The sequence below is a fragment of the Sapajus apella genome, unplaced genomic scaffold, assembly GCF_009761245.1.
Source record: "Sapajus apella isolate SASKATOON/1434 unplaced genomic scaffold, GSC_monkey_1.0 scaffold63, whole genome shotgun sequence".
Classification (NCBI taxonomy): Eukaryota; Metazoa; Chordata; class Mammalia; order Primates; family Cebidae; genus Sapajus; species Sapajus apella.
In genome coordinates, this window is record NW_022437003.1 from 11,298,542 (window position 1) to 11,316,977 (window position 18,436).

Here is an 18,436-nt window from a genome sequence, read left to right on the forward strand (position 1 = left end):
CCCTGGAGAAGCTGATAAGGAGCACTTTCCTGCCTGGCGGGAGCAGGACATGCCCACATTTCTTCTTGGGAGGCAGTGTGGTCTGGAGAAGATTTTGGATTTGAATGACCCCATTTCTGCCTAACACTTGTGTGACTTTGGACAAGTTCCTCTTCCTCTTACTCTGCCTCCATTTTCCCGTGTGTATAAAAGAAATAGCAATACCCAACGCTTTAGGACTGTTTTCATGTATTGCATGAGATAACATACTGAAAATACTCTGCACACAGTGGACAAGTCCTGGAATTGGCCAGTCTTGGAATTGGCCAAGACTACCCAAGAGTCCAGATATACCTGGCACAGTGGTATTTGCTGCCATGTAGGCTAAGGTGGGCCTGGGGTGCCCTACAGTACAATTCTCTGTTGAGGGGAGAAGTCCTGGAGGATCTGATGGTGATTACAGATTCTAAACTTTTGAATAGGCCCAGGGCACTCCCAAACATTTTTAGATACCAGGTAAGAACCCTGACCCACACCCTCCCTCAGAACTTGGAATCTAGGGACACCCACACATGGATGGGAACAAAACAGGCAAGTGGGAACTAAATGAGAAGACTCTTAAAGCACTGCCTCCTTACATCAAAGCCCTTGAAACACATTCAACAAAGCAGAAAGGAGCCGAAATATTGTTGGGTGTTAGTTCTAGGTCAAAGTCAGCTAAGGGTACCTGAACCCCTAAGGGCATGATTAAGGGTGCTGGGCTGAAACAAAGTCCTTCTGCAGAATGCTGTTGAGGGCCAGAGATTTTAGCTTCATCCTGCTACCCCAAATCAAGTCTTTGCATGTGATGGGATAAGGGCAAATGGAGCACTAAAGAAGTATCTCAGCCTGGCGCAGTGGCTCACGCCTGTAATCCCAGCGCTTTGGGAGGCTGAGGTGGGCGGATCACCTGAGGTTGGGAGTTCGAGACCAGCCTGACCAAGATGGAGAAACCCCGTCTCTACTAAAACTACAAAATTAGCCGGGTGTGGTGGCACATGCCTGTAATCCCAGCTACTCGGGAGGCTGAGGCAGGAGAATCACTTGAATCTGGGAGGCAGAGATTGCAGTGAGCTGAGATCACGCCATAGTACTCTAGCCTGGGCAACAAGAGCAAAACTCTGTCTCAAAAAAAAAAAAAAAAAAAAAAAAAGTATCTCAAACCCATTTGCTATAATTTTTATATTTAAAGAAAAAGAACTATCTAGCTCTTTTGTTTCTCTTGTTCCTTCATCTACCTACTACATGCACTTTGGTGGATAAAATTTGAATACACTTATTAAAACATTTTTTCATGCTTCTTTTAAAGAATATATGCTCTTTCTATATACCCAGCCTCAAATGAGAATTTTTGTTTTAGATACTAAAAATTTATTACAGAGCTTAGAGGCCTTGGTGGGGACCTCTCTCCCAAACCCCAAGTCTTGGGAAAAGATCTTCCAAGTATTATGATTTAGTACAGAAACATACAATTGAAACTCCAGAAATATCCCTATTTAGGTTACGAATGACTTAGAAAAATGAAACCCATTGAGTCATTTCATTTGCTTTCCCTTCATCTCTAATCAAAGCCCTTCAGGCTAGCTAGAAAAAAAAATAATAATTCCAATGTTTCCACAAAAACTACTTTCCCCGAGAGCAATTTAGAAGAACGAGAACTAAAACAGTCCATGACATGGCCGTCTGTTCAAACTATTATGGGGAGGCTTCCATTCCAGTAAATCTCCAGTTTGGGACTGATAGCTGCAAGAGCAGGAGCGCTGACCGTGAAGTCTGTCAACAACAGGTGAGGGACCAAATGAACCAGGCACGGAGTTTCAGCTGACCGACCCTGCAGTGCTGCAGCAAAGTCCCATGAAGCAGGGTGACTCTTTCCAGAAAGGCAATACTTCTCTGTACTAGAAAATGCCCAACATTCCCCTGGTGTTTGGACACACCACACTTGCATCTATGAGTAGCCAGGCTTCAAAGTATTTTGACCCTATGGAGGACAATGAAGGATGCAACTGATTGCGCTGTTCATTCTCAGATTTTGCCTACTAAGGTTGGGGGTGGACTCCAGGCCTCTTAGATTCCCTTCTAGTTCTAATGCCAGCTATCTGAAAAGAACTCTAAACCTCAGCTGCATGTAAAGACACCTGTTGGACTTCAGTGAGCCTGTGAACAAAGGCTACATAGACTTATGAGGAATGGCTTCCAAGTTCACCCTTGACAAATGTCTTATGTGGGGTGAAGGATTAAGCAAAGATAACAAAGGATAATTCCCTGTTCTCTGAATGTGCTTGACTTGATCTTTCTTTCAAGACCAGATCTGAATTTTTAAGAATGATTTCAGTGACATTTGATGGTAGCAAGCATTCACAAATCTCTCTCTGTGTGTGTGTGTGTGTGTGTGTCTGTGTGTGTCTGTGTTCCCTTTTGGCACTGCCTGCTTCCAGCCTGCAGTCAGCATCTCTAACAAAAGCTCTGTAAGCAGAGTGTGCAAAGACAAGAGACACAGGAGATCAATTAGAAGAACATGTTTTTTCCACCATTAGCCTTCTCAATGCTAAGTATGGCCCCGTAGAAACACGAGAAATAATGTCCCTTGTTGTCCTTTTGTTTTGTTTAGTTTAGTACCTACCCCTAAATTCTCTGGTGTCGGAATCCTGAAAGCAAATGCTGGAGCTAAGAAAAAAAAATTTTTTTTTTTTTTTTTTTTTTTTAAGAAAAAAGGATTCTGATTGGAACTGAAGTCTTCCTTTTTCCACAAAGCTGGATGAATCTCCTAAAAGCTCTTGCCAGCTTGGTGGGCGAGATGGGTAATGGAGCCCCGAACACCTCCCTGGCTAGTCTTACTTTACCTTGTTAGGGAATTCACACTGCAACACTGAGGCACACAGCTGTCCCCAGTCTTTGGGGGCAGCATTTGAGCTTATGGTCAAACCCATACTTGTGCTGGCTTCTTGGCACTGCCTGGAGAGCCATGTGGCAGGGCTACCTTAACACCTCAGTAATCCCTGTGACACTCAATTTCACCTTTACTGGAAATAAAGTTATAAGGTGACTCTGCAGTTTTTAAATTGTTGACAAGATCAAAGAAGCAATTTTATTCTCTGCTCCCCCTGTTTTGGTGCAATCTGAGCTCTTTCCTTGTGGCTTCAGGGAGTCCTGCTTTCTGCTTGCTATTTCTGACCTCTCTCCACCAGGTGAAGGGCAATGAACCAAGTGCGAAGACACACTCTCAGTGCTTCCTATGAGGAAGCCCAATCAGTCAAAAGCTGGCCACTTGGCTACTAAGTACTTTTGCCCTCAGATACCTTACATTCAACAAATAGCAGCTTCCTGGAATCTGAACTTTCCCAACAGCCTATCCCACCCCCCAACCCCAGCCTAACAGGCTTCTGTAGACTGTGAAAATGAGCCTTCTCCTGCCAGTGGTGGGTGTCCCGGGCACTGAGTTTGCATCTGATACTGTTGCCTTGACCTTGCAGGCCCACTTGGCTTACAGGAGGTCAAGGTGTGTGAGGGGTGGATGAGGTAGGGAGGGAAGCAACCCCTCCTTGCTTGTCACAGTAAAGCGCAGCAGAGGCAGCTAAACCAAACCACTCTGGTGCAAATACCCAGCAGGGGTCAACCCGGGAATGGCAGGCCCTCCTGAATGCTTCCAGGCTGCAGGCTCAGCCCACCAGCAGTCTGGTTTGGGCTGGAGTTTACCTTCCCAGATGCCATTTATTCACACTGTCCCTCCATCTCCCCGATCCCCACGTTGCCCATGGCCACCGTCACCTTTCCCTCTCTGTGGACATCCCCCGCAGAAGGCTCAAGTCCCCGAGGTCCCCAGTCTGTGCTAACAGTAGAGGGACATCCTGCTGCGGCGCATGGCCTCGCTGATCAGGTAGGCGGGGCTCAGCTCTGGCTCCTCGGTCATGATGGCAATGTTCTGCCACTCGCCCGTCTGGCTGGACCTCTTGATGGTGTCCACCACGCACAAGGCATACAGGCAGTCGTCAAAGGTGGCGGCCATGGTGAGGGGCCGCCCGTCCCACGTGCGCCTGTCGTCCTGGTCCTGGAAGGCCTGGCGCACCGCCTGCATCATCTTGATGGTGCCGCGCAGGTAGGGCGAGGGGATGTCGCTGAAGGCCTTCTCGGGCAGCAGGGAGTTGCTCACCGGCGTGGCGTCCTGCACCAGCAGCTCCTGCTCTGGGGCGCTGTTGCGCTGCCCATACAGGTCGGTGCCCACGGCCAGCAGGCGCCCGGCGGAGCCCACCACGGTGACGTCCTGCTTGAACTCGCCGGGCACGTTGAAGTTGAGGGTGACCGTGCAGCACACCCCACCCTCCAGCACCATCTGGAAGGTGCAGAAGTCGTCGCTGGTGATCTGGCGGATGCCCTTGATGTGGTCCGTCTGCTTCACGAAGGTCTTGAGCAGCCCGTGGACCTTGACGGCCTTCTGGCCGGTGAGGAAGGTGAGCAGGTCGATGATGTAGGTGCCCACGGAGTGCAGGCCGCCGCCGCCCATCAGGTCGTCGCAACTCCAGTTGTACTTCTTGCCCAGCAGGCTGCCGCCGTGCACCTGCACCTCGCACACCAGCGGCTCGCCCACGTAGCCCTCCTCGATCAGCTGCTTCATGCGCACGAAGGCCGGCAGGAAGCGCAGCACGTTGCCCATGATGCTCATGAGTTTGGGGTAGTAGTGGGCGGCGGAGGTCATGCGGAAGGCGTCCAGCGGCGTGGCCGTGCGGTCGCAGATGACGTTCTTGCCGATGCCTGCGGGTGGGAGGAAGACAGCGGTCAGCGGGGCGGGACCATGCCCGAGCGCACATCCCTGGGTCAGGTCTTAAAATATTTCACATTAATAGAAAAAGAAGGCCAGGAGCGGTGGCTCATGCCTGTCGTCCCAGCACTTTGGGAGGCCGAGGCCGGAGGAGGGCTTGGGCCCAGGAGTTGGCGACCAGCTTGGGTCACATGGTGAGATCCCATCTCTACAATAATAATAATAATAATTGGCCGGGTGTGGTGGGGCACGCCTGTGGTCCCAGATTCTCAGGAGGCTGAGGTGAAGGAATCACTTGAGCAGGGGAGGTTGAAGCTGCAGTGAGCTGTGTTTCAGCCACTGCACTCCAGCCTGGGCAACAGCAAGATTCTGTCTCAAAAATAAAGAAAAGAAAAAGAAGATATTCTATGTATTTCAATATTACTTTAAATATTTATGTTGCATTAGTTAATTTGTTGTTTTTTGTTTGTTTTTGAGGCAGAATCTCACTGTTTCCCAGGCTGCATTGCAGTGGTGTGATCATAGCTCACTGCAGCCTCAAACCTCTGGGCTCAAGCAATCCTCCTGCCTCAGCCTCCTGAGTAGCTAAGACTGTAGGCGCCACCACACCCAGCTAATTGTTTTTTTCTTTTTTCTTTCTTTATTGAGATGAAGTCTTGCCCTGTTGCTCAGGCTGGAGTGTGATGGCGTGATCTCAGCTCATTGCAACCTCCGCCTCCTGGGTTCAAACAATTCTCTGGCCTCAGCCTCCCAAGTAGCTGAGAATACAGTCACCTACCACCACACCCAGCTAATTTTTGTATTTTGTTTCACCATGTTGGTCAGGCTGGTCTCAAACTCTTGACCTTGTGATTTACCTGCTTTTGCCTCCCAAAGTGCTGGGATTACAGGCATGAGCCATCGTGCCTGGCCTTTTTTTTTTTTTTTTTTTTTAAAGAGAAGGGGTCTCTTAAATTTTTTTTTAAGACACAGGGTTCTCCTTATATTGCTCAGGCTGGTCTTGAATTCCTGGTCTTAAGTGACCCCCCCCACCCTCTAAGTCCCAAAGTGCTTGGATTACAGGTGTCCTGGTCCCAGAAAGCCATGAATTACTTAATTTCAATGTTAAACGTCTGGTATTGATTTAAACAATAAGGTTTATTTTAAGATATTTAAGTAACCTACATTTTAGAAATGTTTGGCAATGTTTGCTAAGGCAGTATAAAATGTTTCATTTTATATTTTATTTATACAAATCTATAACATTTTAGACAGAAATAGATTTTGCTTTTATATTATTTAAATACAAAAGATAGTAGTATTAAATTATACAATATAATGTTTTTACATATAAAATATATTCCATTACAATTATCTTACATGATGGTTTGTTATATTTTATATTTAAAATATCATTTTTAGTAAAAATGTATTATTATTTAAAATGACATAGTGAAAGGAGAAGACTATTTCTATTTGGACAGAATCAGAATACATAAGCTTAAATCCTAGCCAAGGTGAGTCTGATTAAGTGTGAAGAATTTCTTAATGATACCCTTTGGAGGTCTAAGCTTTTAACTAATGCCTGATCCCCTCCACCCTCCACAATTCCCCAAGATTGTATTTTGAGCATTATCATGCTTGTTTATTTTGCATTCTGGATTAGGGCTGGCAGTGGTCACAGAAGTGTTTGTTTCAAGTTGTTCTTTTCCCATAAAAAGCGGATATTGCCTAAATCTGAGGGGTTGGCAGTGCCTGTTTCCTCCCCGACCCCCATCTGCTTCAGGGTGGAGTGTGTTGCTTTTGGCCAGTGGAGGTCAGGCCAAATAAGAATTAGTCTTACGTGATGACTGTAATGTGTGTATAAATTACAGGAAGACCAAAATGCCTCTCGGAGCCCTTTTAGGAGACTAAGTAGTTCTGGGTCTGGAGAAAACAAAGGATCAAAGCAAAGGAGAGTGCCAGGGAACGAGAAAGGGATTTATTCCATGGAAGCCAAGAGCCAGGGAAGAAGAAAAACAACTCAGCTGGACCTGGAGAAACAGCCAACTGGAGGGCAAAAAAAAGGATTTACACAGATTTGTTAGCAAGTCAGATAAAACAGACGCTAGGCGAAAGACTTGGAGCTACTGAGTGAAAGCACCCATCCTGGGGTAGTCTCTGTGGTCGAGGCATGCTCACCCACAGACCCTCTGATGGAGACCTGGGCACTCCAGCCACAGATGTAGAAGAGACTCCAAGGGAAATGGGGCGATGAGACATACCCCACCCTAACCCACTTGTCCTGACTAGGCACTCAATTGACAAAATCCACGAACCATTACAACACGCTGAGCTAAGATGGGGTTTTGTAAAAATCGAGCAATTGCAGATGTCTGTCCAGGGCCACAGCCTGGCACGTGGCTTTCTCATTTTCCCATTGGAAGAGCTAGCCAAATCCAAACTCGTCAGTGCAGATTGGAGAAAGGAAATACAAACGATGGCTGTCAGTTTCCACGTGCACATCTGGTTCTGGCCCTGAGCAAAAAGCCTACAGAATGATCACACCTCCTTGCCTTTTCTTCTCTGTTGGCAGAGCTGGGCTGGTCCCCCTCATGGCCGTGAAATAGCAGTGAGAAGCTCATTTAATGCTTTGCAACCAGGTGAGGACTGATGCTCTGGCAGAGAGATGAAGTGACATTGGTTTGTATCACTGAAAGGGCCACACACCTGTGTAACATTATGTTCTGACAATATGATCTTGTAGGCATAAGGCTCGTGTAACACTGGCTTATGCTACCAGGAACAGATTTATATGTAAAGGGAGTGACTGCAGGGACAGGTGACAAATCTGCCTCACACCCGTTGGGTGAAGGCTCTGGCCTCTGCTACACCCTATCTTAAGACCCCAAAAGGAGGACACTGACTGCCATCTCCTCAGTGTGCTCTATTGGTCATATTAATGGTATTAAGAAAAGTTTTTTAGGCCAGGCGCAGTGGCTCATGCCTGGAATCCCAGCACTTTGGGAGGCTGAGGCAGGTGGATCACGAGGTCAGGAGATCAACCTCTTTGCAGCTCCATAGATAAAAAGATTCTGATGAAGCCCCAGAAAATGTAACATGAACATGACATGATACACAAAAATGCAACTCCATCCTGAGACTCACGTGTAGATTCCCCGGGGATCTGAGATACGGACATGTCTTTCTTTAGGCGATTTATTAGGTTGGTGCAAAGGTCATTGCGGTTTTGCCATTAAAAGTAATTATGGTGCCCTCTTTTTAATGCTAAAACCACAGTTACTTTTGCACCAACCTAATATGTATGAAATAGTTCCACATTATACAGTAAGGGCCTCGAGGATAGGGCTGGGTCTTTTAATTGTTTAACTCTCCATTAATACCCACAGCACCTTGTGGTACATCCGATGTGCAGCAGGAACCCAGCAAGCCCTGTTGCCTGGCCCCACCTCTTTGCCCACAGTCTCATTCACGCTTTACAGATGGGTCTCAGCAACATCTTAACACACAGTATCTTCAAAAGTCAAACAAGACTTCTAGGAATTTATCATAAAGAAATAATCCAAAATGCAAGCCCGACTTCTTGCCCAAAGATAGTTCTGACTGCATTATTTATCAAAGCAAAAAACTGGGAACAGAGGCTGGATGCAGTGGCTCACACCCATAATCTCAGAGTTTTGGGAAGATCACTTGAGGACAGGAGTTTGAGACAAGTCTGGGCAACATAGCAAGACCCCACTTCTTAAAAAAAAAAAAAAAAAAGAGCCAGGCTTGGTGATGCATCCCTGTAGTCCCAGCTTCTTGGTAGGCTGAGGTGGTGGATCACTTAAGCCCAGGAGTTTAAGGCTACAGTGAACTACGATTGTGCCACTGCACTCCAGCCTAGGTGACAGTAAGACCCTGTCTCAAAACAAAAAACAAAACAACTGCGAACAATGCAAATGCTCGACAGAAAAAGGAGTAAGTCAGCAGTCTATAGCCATATAATGGAATATTGTGTAGCCATAGAAAATGATGCTTATGAAGACCTTTCAATGGCAAGTAAGATGATTATGATGTAATGTTAAATGAAAAGGCTCCATTCATAGATATATATGATCTCAATCCTCTTTAAAATGACAAAAGAAAAAGAAAATCCCTAGGAGGTTAACTCTGATGAGTAGGATTGGTTGGATTTGTAGGATTATGGTTGGCTTTATTTTCTTCACTACATTTTTCCATATTTTCTCAATTTGTAATTTTATGGTCAGAAAAAAATTCTAATTAAAAAAATCCACAAAGAGACAGGAAGACCTTTGAAGGATAGCACTCACAATGATGGGAAAAGGGCCCTCCAAGGTCTAGGTGAGCTGGCAGGTCCAAGTTCTCATGGACCCACCCCAGTTCCTAAGACCCGGACAGCTGGTAGAAGGCTCTGCTGACCCTGAACCTTGAACGCTTCAGAGGGGCTGTTGCCAGGTCTTCTTGCTCCAGTTGCTCAAGACCGCTTTATGATTCTTAGTGAAAGCTGTGGACACTCTCTCTCCAAAACCTGCAACTCAGACAGATGCACAAAACTCTGCCCCAACCTGAAGCCCATGCACGGATCCCCTCTGGTTCTGAGGCTCAGGCATCATCATACATTGTACAATAACTTCTTGAAGTCTTTGGGACATATTGTTAAAAATAAGATAATGCTTCCAGTTCTAAAAGGAACCCAAAATGTATAGCCAGCAGACCCTTCACAAACTGCTGAGCAAAGATTGTTTTCTCTGCATTCTGGACAGTCTTTCCTTACCCGACCCCTCTCGAGGGGCTTCTGTAAAGCCCACTCTGGGACTTCCAAGATCCTCAGATTCTTTTCCCACCCAAATCTTCCCTATCAAAAGGTTCTTGCTAATGAAGCACAATTCTAAGTATAGACTTCTAGTCATCAGACACTCGTGTGTGTGTGCCTGTGTGTGTGTGTGTGTGTGTGTGTGTGAGTTTGTGTGTATGTGGATTAGTGAGGCACAGAGCATTCCCCTCATCCCTAAAATCACATGCAATGTAAAGGGAACTTGTATTGTCTGAGTGTGTGGTTGACATACCCCACAATCCTGGGTGTGTCAGACGCTGCTCACTGTATGCTGGGATTTCTCCTGAAGAAAGCATACAGATATCTCTTTGCAAACGGCCTGTCAGCCTGGGCTTTGGGCTCGGCTTTCCAGCAAATACTAGAGGTCTTTCTTTGATGTCCTCATGACAATCATCTGTCTTAGTGTAGTGCCGTTCTTTCCACCCCAGAGAAAGCATCAAAATGGCTCCTAAAAGTACTCTCTCTCTGTTTAATGTAGGAAATAAGTAGAGGCCGTCCTGCACTCTTCCCTAAGGACGTGGCTATGCCATTTCTTTGACATGAGGGTAAGTCGATTCTAATAGGGAGACAGAAAATGAGGGGTTCAGTCATGAACCCCCTCTTGCCATGAGAAAAGAATACTGCCCTAGCTCACTCTGCATAGGCTAAGGAGGCAGTCTGCTCTTTCTTGCTCCTGGGTGGACAATTTCCCTGAAAGGATGAGGGAGCCACTTGTCCCATGCTGCATCCACACGCCTCCGGGAACACCAAGACAACACACGTTCTTTAGGTCTCAGGTTTACATCCACTGTGGCAAAATGTGGTGCCCTCTTTCTAAGGCAAAATATCAAAAACTTTGGGACTTCGAACAATGTTAGAGGAAAAAGTCATTCCGCTGAGAATTAGGCAAAGGGACTCAGAACATATGGACTCTGTTTCACTCCAGATTAACAGGCAGTGAAGAATGGAAAATATGAAAACAAGAAGTGCCTGAGAAAGTATGTTTTGTGTTTTGCCAGGCCCCAAACATTTCCTGAGTGGTGGGAGAGGTTTGGCAAAGTTCTCTGGTGCTCACAACTACGGTAGAGGAATGGGAGAGGTTTTCTGCACATACCCGGGCAGGATGAATGATGGTGACCCAGCTGCATTCACCCAGGACTGTGAGCCATCATGCTACGGCTTCTTGCTCAGCTCACCCCACCGAGGGTCCTGTCCTTGCATCCGGAAATGGCTGTCTTGGAGGGTTGCCATTTGTCAATATGATGGAGTGTGATACAGGTGAGTGGCCGAGGCACACGGGGTATCTGGCCTGTGTCTTCTGGGGAGGCCTTCATAACTCACTCCACAAAGACCGGGCTCCCCTTTGTGTGAGGACAGAGAGCTAAAGCTGGGTCTTTTGGGGGGCTTTGGGGCTTAGACCAACTATATTTTTTTAAGACAAGATCCTCTCAGCAGCAAATAAAGCAAAGCCATCTGTCCTTAAATGGTGGGGTTGATACTTCCCGCCTATGTCACTGTGCCGCAGTTAAGAACACAATGAAATCCGTGGGAAACTTCTGGCAGGTGAAAGTGCTAGAGGCAAGGCAGTGTGCCTGCTCTTCATCAGCTTTTAAGTTAAATAATTTCAGAAGGAGTTTTACTGTCCTCCTCAGATCCCTCTTGGGGAAATGGAAAATCGGCTTCCTCTGAAGCCTGCTGAGTGTGTCCTCTAACTGAGCCAAAATATCCATGGCCCTTCTGAGAAATCTGTGCTACCGGGAAGCGTTTCCAGCCCAGAGACCCTAAAGCTCTTCAGGCAGCTGCTCCCCTTATATCCTCCAAGCTCAGGGTCTCCAAGCTGTGGCCGAGTCTCTGCTCCTATCTCAGGACAGACCAGAGCTTTGGTGGGGCTGACGCTTGATCCATAGGGTGCCCCCGGGAGCCTGGCCCAGGGGCTTCACATTCACACTTCGAGGGAAAGATGGAGCTCTGCTGTCCTGCAGAGCAGGTAACGTTTGCTGCCTTTCATCAGGGAAGTTATCCCTCGGAACCTGGAGGATGGCTGACACCTCGCCACCCAGGGACCAGGGCTGTTCCCTAACATAATAAGCCTGGAACCTCAAGCAACCTCCCCACGAGCACATTTCCAATGACACACTCCCTGATCTAATCATGGTGGAAATCTCTGAGGCAATGCTACCTTCCCACCGGTTCCTCCCCATCATTCCACTTGTGTTGACAGCCCCTTATCTTCTTGAAGCAAAAATGGATGCTAGTTCTGCAGGCTGGCGTGCAGCTGTCCCAGCAGATTGGCAGAGCCCCCGAAAGAAGTCCCATCAGATACAGCTTCCTATTTTTTCCTTGAATTTGCAGAAGGTAGAGATGGCTTGCTTTGCATTTCAAGTAGGAAACTCATTATTTTCATTTATACTCTGTTCCTGCAACATTTCTGTGCTAGGCACTGGGTCCAAAAAGTGAGTGAGAAAGATAAAGGAGAGCTCACAGTCTAGTAGGGGAGACCAATCAGGAAAGGCATGATTATGGGATGCTGATCTCAGAAAGGGTCAATGAAAGCATGAAGGAAGGGCTGCCCAGCTGATTTGGGCATGGAAGAAAGTTTTGCTGGAGAGGGAACATTTGAGCTGGGCTCTGAAGCACGCATAGGAGCTTGCCTATTCATGATTCAGAAGTTTGGGTATGGTATAAAAAATGGTCTAAAATAAGATTAATGGTGTTTAATGTGGAATCTGGGAAACTGCTAATACTAGACTGTTTACAAAAACTGTGTGTGTATACCCTGATGTGCAGTTATCTGAGAGAGGTTCACTAGAATCATAAAATAATCCGCGATTCAAGAAAGATTAAGCAGAATTGGAGTTTAAAGAAGAAGAAAGAAGGTAGGTCAAAGACAAATCTCTGGTTTCAACAGAACTAAGCATATGAACAGACAGGGCTATTTATAATTCCTCCATCCCTGTACCAAGACATGGGACATTTAGTCACTTTCACTCTCTCACTCACTCACTGCAACATCATTGAGCGCAGCTCCTTTTCCTCTTTTATTTCTGCGAATCTCCTTCCTGCTCTCCCAACACACCCACGCACACACCACCCCCCACCACACACATACACAGAGGTTTGTTTTTCGTTTTGTTTTTTTGAGCTTAGAAACTGCAAGAGAAGTAGAGGCTGACTTGTCTAAATCCCACTTTTCCCTCTGGCCCGTACACATTAAGAGATGCCGGGCCAAGCATGGTGTCTCATGCCTGTAATCCCAGCACTTTGGGAGGCCAAGCTGGGCGGATCACGAGGTCAGGAGATGGAGACCATTCTGGCCAACATGGTGAAACCTCGTCTCTACAAAAAATACAAAAATCAGCTGGGCGTGGTGGCACGCGCCGGTAGTTGGGAGGCTGAGGCAGGAGAATGGCTTGAACCAGGGAGGTGGAGGTCGCAGTGAGCCGAGATAGCACCACTGCACTCCAGCCTGGCAACAGAGCAAGACTCCATCTCAAAAAAAAAAAAAAAAAAAAAAAAGGAGAGGCCCTTTGGAGAGACTAAATCCCCAATTTTCAATCCCCATGAGAGTTCTTAACATAAATACAACTTCCCAACTCAAAAGACTAGTCTGATCTGCTCATAGTACAAATGGCACAATCTCAAATAGCAACAACAGTCATTTATTGAATAATTACCTTGTGCCAGAGGAGGCTGGGTGTTTTGCATGCATTTTCATGTTTTAGTCTATACAACCCCATGAGGCAGGTATTTGCCCTGTTCCCATCTTACAGACGTAGAAACTGAGCCTCTGAGGGGTAAGCAACTTGCCTCTGATTCCATGACTCAATAGTAGTAGAGTCAAATCTGGAATTTGAACCCAGATTGTCTAGCTACAAAGCCAGCCTAGTCTTTTTAAAAATATGTTTTTTTGTTTGTTTGAGGCAGAGTCTCACTCTGTCGCCCAGGTTGGAGTGCAGTAGCGCAATCTCGGCTCACTGCAACCTCCGCCTTTCAGATTTAAGCCATTTTCCTGCCTCAGCCTCCCCAGTAGCTGGGATTACAGGCATGTGCCACCACCCCCGGCTAATTTTTAGTAGAGACAGGGTTTCACCATGTTGGCCAGGCTGGTCTTGAACTCATGACTTCAAGTGATCTGCTCGTCTCAGCCTCCCAAAGTGCTGGTATCATAGGCGTGAGCCATCATACCTGGCCAAAAATAAGTTTTTTAAGTTGATACATAATAATTATACATATTTCTAGTGTATATAGTGATGTTTCAATACATATAATGTATAGTGATCAGATCAAGGTAATTAGCATATTAATCATCTAAATCTTTATGATTTCTTTGCATTAGGAATATTCAGTATCCTCCTTATAGCTATTTGAAAATATACAATAAATTGTTGCTAATTACAGTCACCCTACAGTGCTATAGAATGCTAGGATTTTTTCCTCCCATCAAGCTGTACTTTGGGTCTGATCTTAACTTTTGCATTCTTACTGCCTTCTGACCACCCTTGTCTTAAGGCTGGCTAGGTTGTTCTTTGTACCCATGTCACCCAGAGATACATGTTCCCATTCTTGCTGACTACACGTGCCTGTGCACGTAAGTGCAATATCTGCAGCACACAGCACAAAAGGAGGGCTCTGAAAACAATCGTGCAACTGACAGCAGCGAGCTTCAGAAACCAGGGCAGTGGGGACGGGAGGCCCCATGTCCAGCAGGGTGACATCTGAAGTCCCAGGGCAATTTGATTAAGTTTCCATCCTAATTTCAAACTTGAAATGGAAATGGGTCAGAGTGACCCATATTTAGCTCCTGTGTCAAAGCCTCTGGGGCTATCAGTGGGCTCTGAAAGAGGGTCATAGCCAATGAAAGGAAGTCAGGACAGCTGATGGTGATGGGACTTGGTGTTGAACTGAATTAATTGTTCAAGTGCTTTCTGCATTCAACCCACCTGTAAGGCCAAGCCCCTGTCCCACCAACCTTTGTGAACCTTCCCTCATGATGCAAGCCTGTTGCCTGGGCCCTCTTATTGCCCAGGAACCCCCATCAGCATGGGGATTTTTGTGATTGCTTCCTGTGCACTTGGGTCACCTAATGATGGAAACTATTATATGTGAAATGGGCATCTACTCCTGAAACACTTTTCAATTTCAGTTACTTCACTGCTAAATCCCACACACCTCCATCTCTACAGCTTATACTTGAGACTACAGTTGAGAATGCAGATATGATACTGTGGAGTCACTAGCCAACTCCTTCCAGTAGGGGCATTCCCCAGGAAAGTAAAGACAAGCTCGCTACTTCCAGCTCAAGCTAGACTGAGGGTAGAGGTCTAGAAACAACAGGTAGGTATGCAGGACCAAGAGACCTTCCAGGCTGGTGGCCAGCTTCCCACGTAGGGAGGCCTGGGGCAGCCCTCCCCTTCCTGTTGGTGGCACATACAGACCAGAGTGGGAGGGGGCAGGGAGGTGGTAAGAGGGCAAGAGGGCCCATGGGAGAAGACAGGCTTGAAGTTGGATGCAGTGGTGACAGTGGTCAGGGACTTGGGGACAGAGGAAAATGGACAGCAGTTGAGTCCTGCTATATTGGTCCAAAATAGCCAAATGACAACCCCTGTACCTCGGGGGTCACTATTCTAGAGAGTGGCGTATAACAGCCATTCTTGCTCCTACACCACCATTCCACATTTGGTCAAGCCAGGATTCAGAGTGTACCCGCTGGATCCAAGGGACATAGCCAGGGTCTCATAAGCCTGGCTTATGAGGGTCTCAAGAGCTACTTTCTGGAGTGGAAGAGGAAAAAGTAGAATGCCAAACACTGGGTCACCAGAGCCATGTAAAAGAGGCTGAGAGGCCGTGCGTGGTGGCTCACGTCTATAATCCCAGCACTTTGGGAGGCCAAGACAGGTGGATCATGAGGTCAAGAGATCGAGACTATCCTGGTCAACATGGTGAAACCCCGTCTCTACTAAAAATACAAAAATTAGCTGGGCATGGTGGCATACGCCTGTAGTCCCAGCTACTCAGTAGGCTGAGGCAGGAGAATTGCTTCAACCCAGGAGACGGAGGTTGCGGTGAGCTGAGATCGCGCCATTGCACTCCAGCCTGGGTAACAAGAGCGAAACTCCGTCTCAAAAGAAAAAAAAAAAAAAAAAAAAAAAAAAAAAGAGGCTGAGATACTTACAAGAAAACATAAATCATTGGACTGGGTGAGACTGCTGGTTGGAATTACAGTTCCATTTCCTACCCACTCACCCTAACATGATGGGGGCCTAGAATGGTGGTCAACTTGGCTCTTGAGAAATAAAGAAATCTATGCTTTCTCTTCCCAAGTATGGTATGAATCCTCATCACACATCCAAAAGCCTAGGATCCTCCTGTCATCTCCCAAAGCCCCCACGTAGTCCCCAACAAAACCTCAGCATATCCTTGTTGATTGCAAGTCAGTACTTCAAGAGAAACACTATCCTCACTATGTGCACAATGGGAAAGACCAGAGACTTCAGGCAATATCTCAAAACAAATGCAGGAAATTCTCCATTCAAGGAGGGTTGTACTTTAGCGAAGGGATCACAAGTGTATTTACCCAACAGATATGTTTTTTTTGGTTTGTTTTTTAAAGCCAAGATATTTCACACAGTCTGAAGTTTTGGTCTCAAAAAATGCAAAAATCCAGAAACACTGGGTTCCTTCTGCAGAGCCTCCTATATGACAACACTCAGTTGTAGCTGACTAGTGGCTTCCACAGTTAGATGGCATGTACATCTCCAGTATACCACAGTCCTCACCAGTCCCTATTGCATTGCTGTACTGTATTAGTTTTTTATTGATGTTGTAACAAACCAGCACAAACTGAGGAAATTAAAACAATACCCATTTACTATTTTTCAGTTCTCTACATGAGAAGTCCCGGTGGGCTCAGCTGGGTCTCTGACTAGGGCTTCACAAAATCATTCTGGGGAAGAATCTGCTTTCAAGCTCATTCAGGCTGTTGGCTGAACTTGGTTCCTTGTGGCTGTAGGACTGAGGTCCCCGTCTCCTTGCTGGCTGTCAGCTTCTACAGAAGCCCACTTTCCTGCCATGTGCCCTGCCATCTTCAAGCCACCAACAGTATGTGGAAGTTGGATCCTTCTCATACTTGTAAGCTCTTGGATTTCTTCTTTCGCCAGCAGCGGGAGAGAACTTGCCGCCTTTCAAGAGCTCTTATGATTAGATTAGGATCTCATCTGATCTGCTTTTGCCATAGAACTAATCACAGAAGTAACACCAAGTGGCAAAATTCCTCTTAGAATTCTACCTCCCACAGTTCCTCCAGCCCCATCCACTCATTGTGTTACCTGCCTGCAAGCTCTAGAAACCCCCCCAGAGACAGAGTCTCAAGTATCCTCAGATACATGTCTGCATTCCTTCCAAATCTCTCTTTGTTTCTGTGTTCCTTCAGTAGTTTTTACTCCATCAAAAAGAAAGGCTCAGTGAGGTACCCTAGGGTTTTTGATATCTATTTTCAGTCTCCTTGCTATCAATGAGACTTTGTCCCTCAACTCTGGCTCCCTGTAAGCAGTAGGAACAGGAACAGATGCAGGGCAGGGCCAGAGCCTCAGTCTTGGGGCAGAAAAGAGCACAAGGAAGAGAACAGGAGCTAACATTTGATGCATCCACTTGGCCCCAGGGGCTTCCCTCTGGCTCACTTAAGCACCGCTCTGACACCATCACTCGCATTTGTAGAAAATGGGGAACTAAGGCTTAGAGATTTTGATTGCCCAAGATCAGAGATATGTGCAGATCCAGGGTGCAAATTCAGTTCTGTGGTTTCAAAGCCCCTGGTTTTCCATTTTTCACGTAGGGAATTGCTATGAGTGGAATGGGAAATAAGATGAAATGACTGAGCATCAGAACTACCAGGCGAGTGAATAAAGGAAGCACCATCCCTCAGGCCCTGCCCCCTAGCAAGGCCCCAGCATTGTATTGGGAAGATCTGGGACAGCCGTGAAAGGAGGGCAGAGTCTAGAGCCTGAAGAGGAAAGAACTGGACAGCAAAAAGGGCTAGAGGCTTGGCATGGGAGAACACAGTGGTTCTTCTCTTTGAAGGCAAAGGGATGGTCGCTCCATATCCATGGCAGTGAACCAGCCAGGACAGCTGAAAGATTATTATCAAGAAAGAGAGAGGCTGGGGAAACCAGCCACTATAGTGCTGAGGTTCCTACGGGATTCTCACAGCTGAATAAAGGAAGCCCTCCCAGGGCCCCAGCCTTCTGCAAGTGGGCACCTCTCATCTCGGCCAAAGGAACCAGGCAGTGATGGGCATGCCACATACTAAGCTTCTAAGAACGAAGATGCCAGCAGGAAATCTACTGAGGGACCACGCTAACCCCACCTCCTACAGCCTAGGAACGCACGTCCTTGGAGGGATACACTTAGGGTGGCCAAAGCCTGCCCAAGAAAGGAAAGCAGCCCAATGCTCCATGCCTCCTCCCCATGAAACAAGAGATCCTCCTGCTTCAGCCAGAAGCAGAGGGAAACCATCAGCCTATGAGAACCTCACCTGCTGCTGATGTGGCCTAACAGAGGCAATAAACCCCTTCTGCAGCCAGGAGGCAAACCAGCTCCAAGGCTCTACCCACAGCAGGTGGTGAACGTGATTAACAGGCTACTTCCCAGAGCCCTTTCACCTGCACCAGATCCACACTGTAGACACAGTCTGTGCCAAGGCCCAGGGAGTGGTGGAAGATGGTAATATTAGAAAGTGACAAGTAACTTACAGTGCAATAATGGAGTGTTTGTGTGTGTTTGGGGGACAAAGGGTAGCAGAGACGTGTGATTTTGGGGAGCTGCCCAGTCCCTGAATCTCCTTGCTGTGATTGGGAAATTCCCCACCCGAA

The 18,436-nt window shown here is 46.9% G+C and overlaps 1 protein-coding gene across 1 annotated transcript in view; it reads right to left on the reverse strand.

The window, feature by feature from the left end:
* Positions 1 to 1,324: 1,324 nt before the first annotated feature.
* The window catches only part of GFOD1 (glucose-fructose oxidoreductase domain containing 1), a 123,229-nt gene continuing 106,117 nt past the window's right edge, over positions 1,325 to 18,436 (reverse strand). Inside the window, exon 2 of the mRNA XM_032247671.1 lies at positions 1,325 to 4,767. Coding sequence (XP_032103562.1) covers positions 3,848 to 4,767 — 920 coding nt within the window. The 3' untranslated portion in view covers positions 1,325 to 3,847. The remainder of the gene's footprint in view (positions 4,768 to 18,436) is intronic.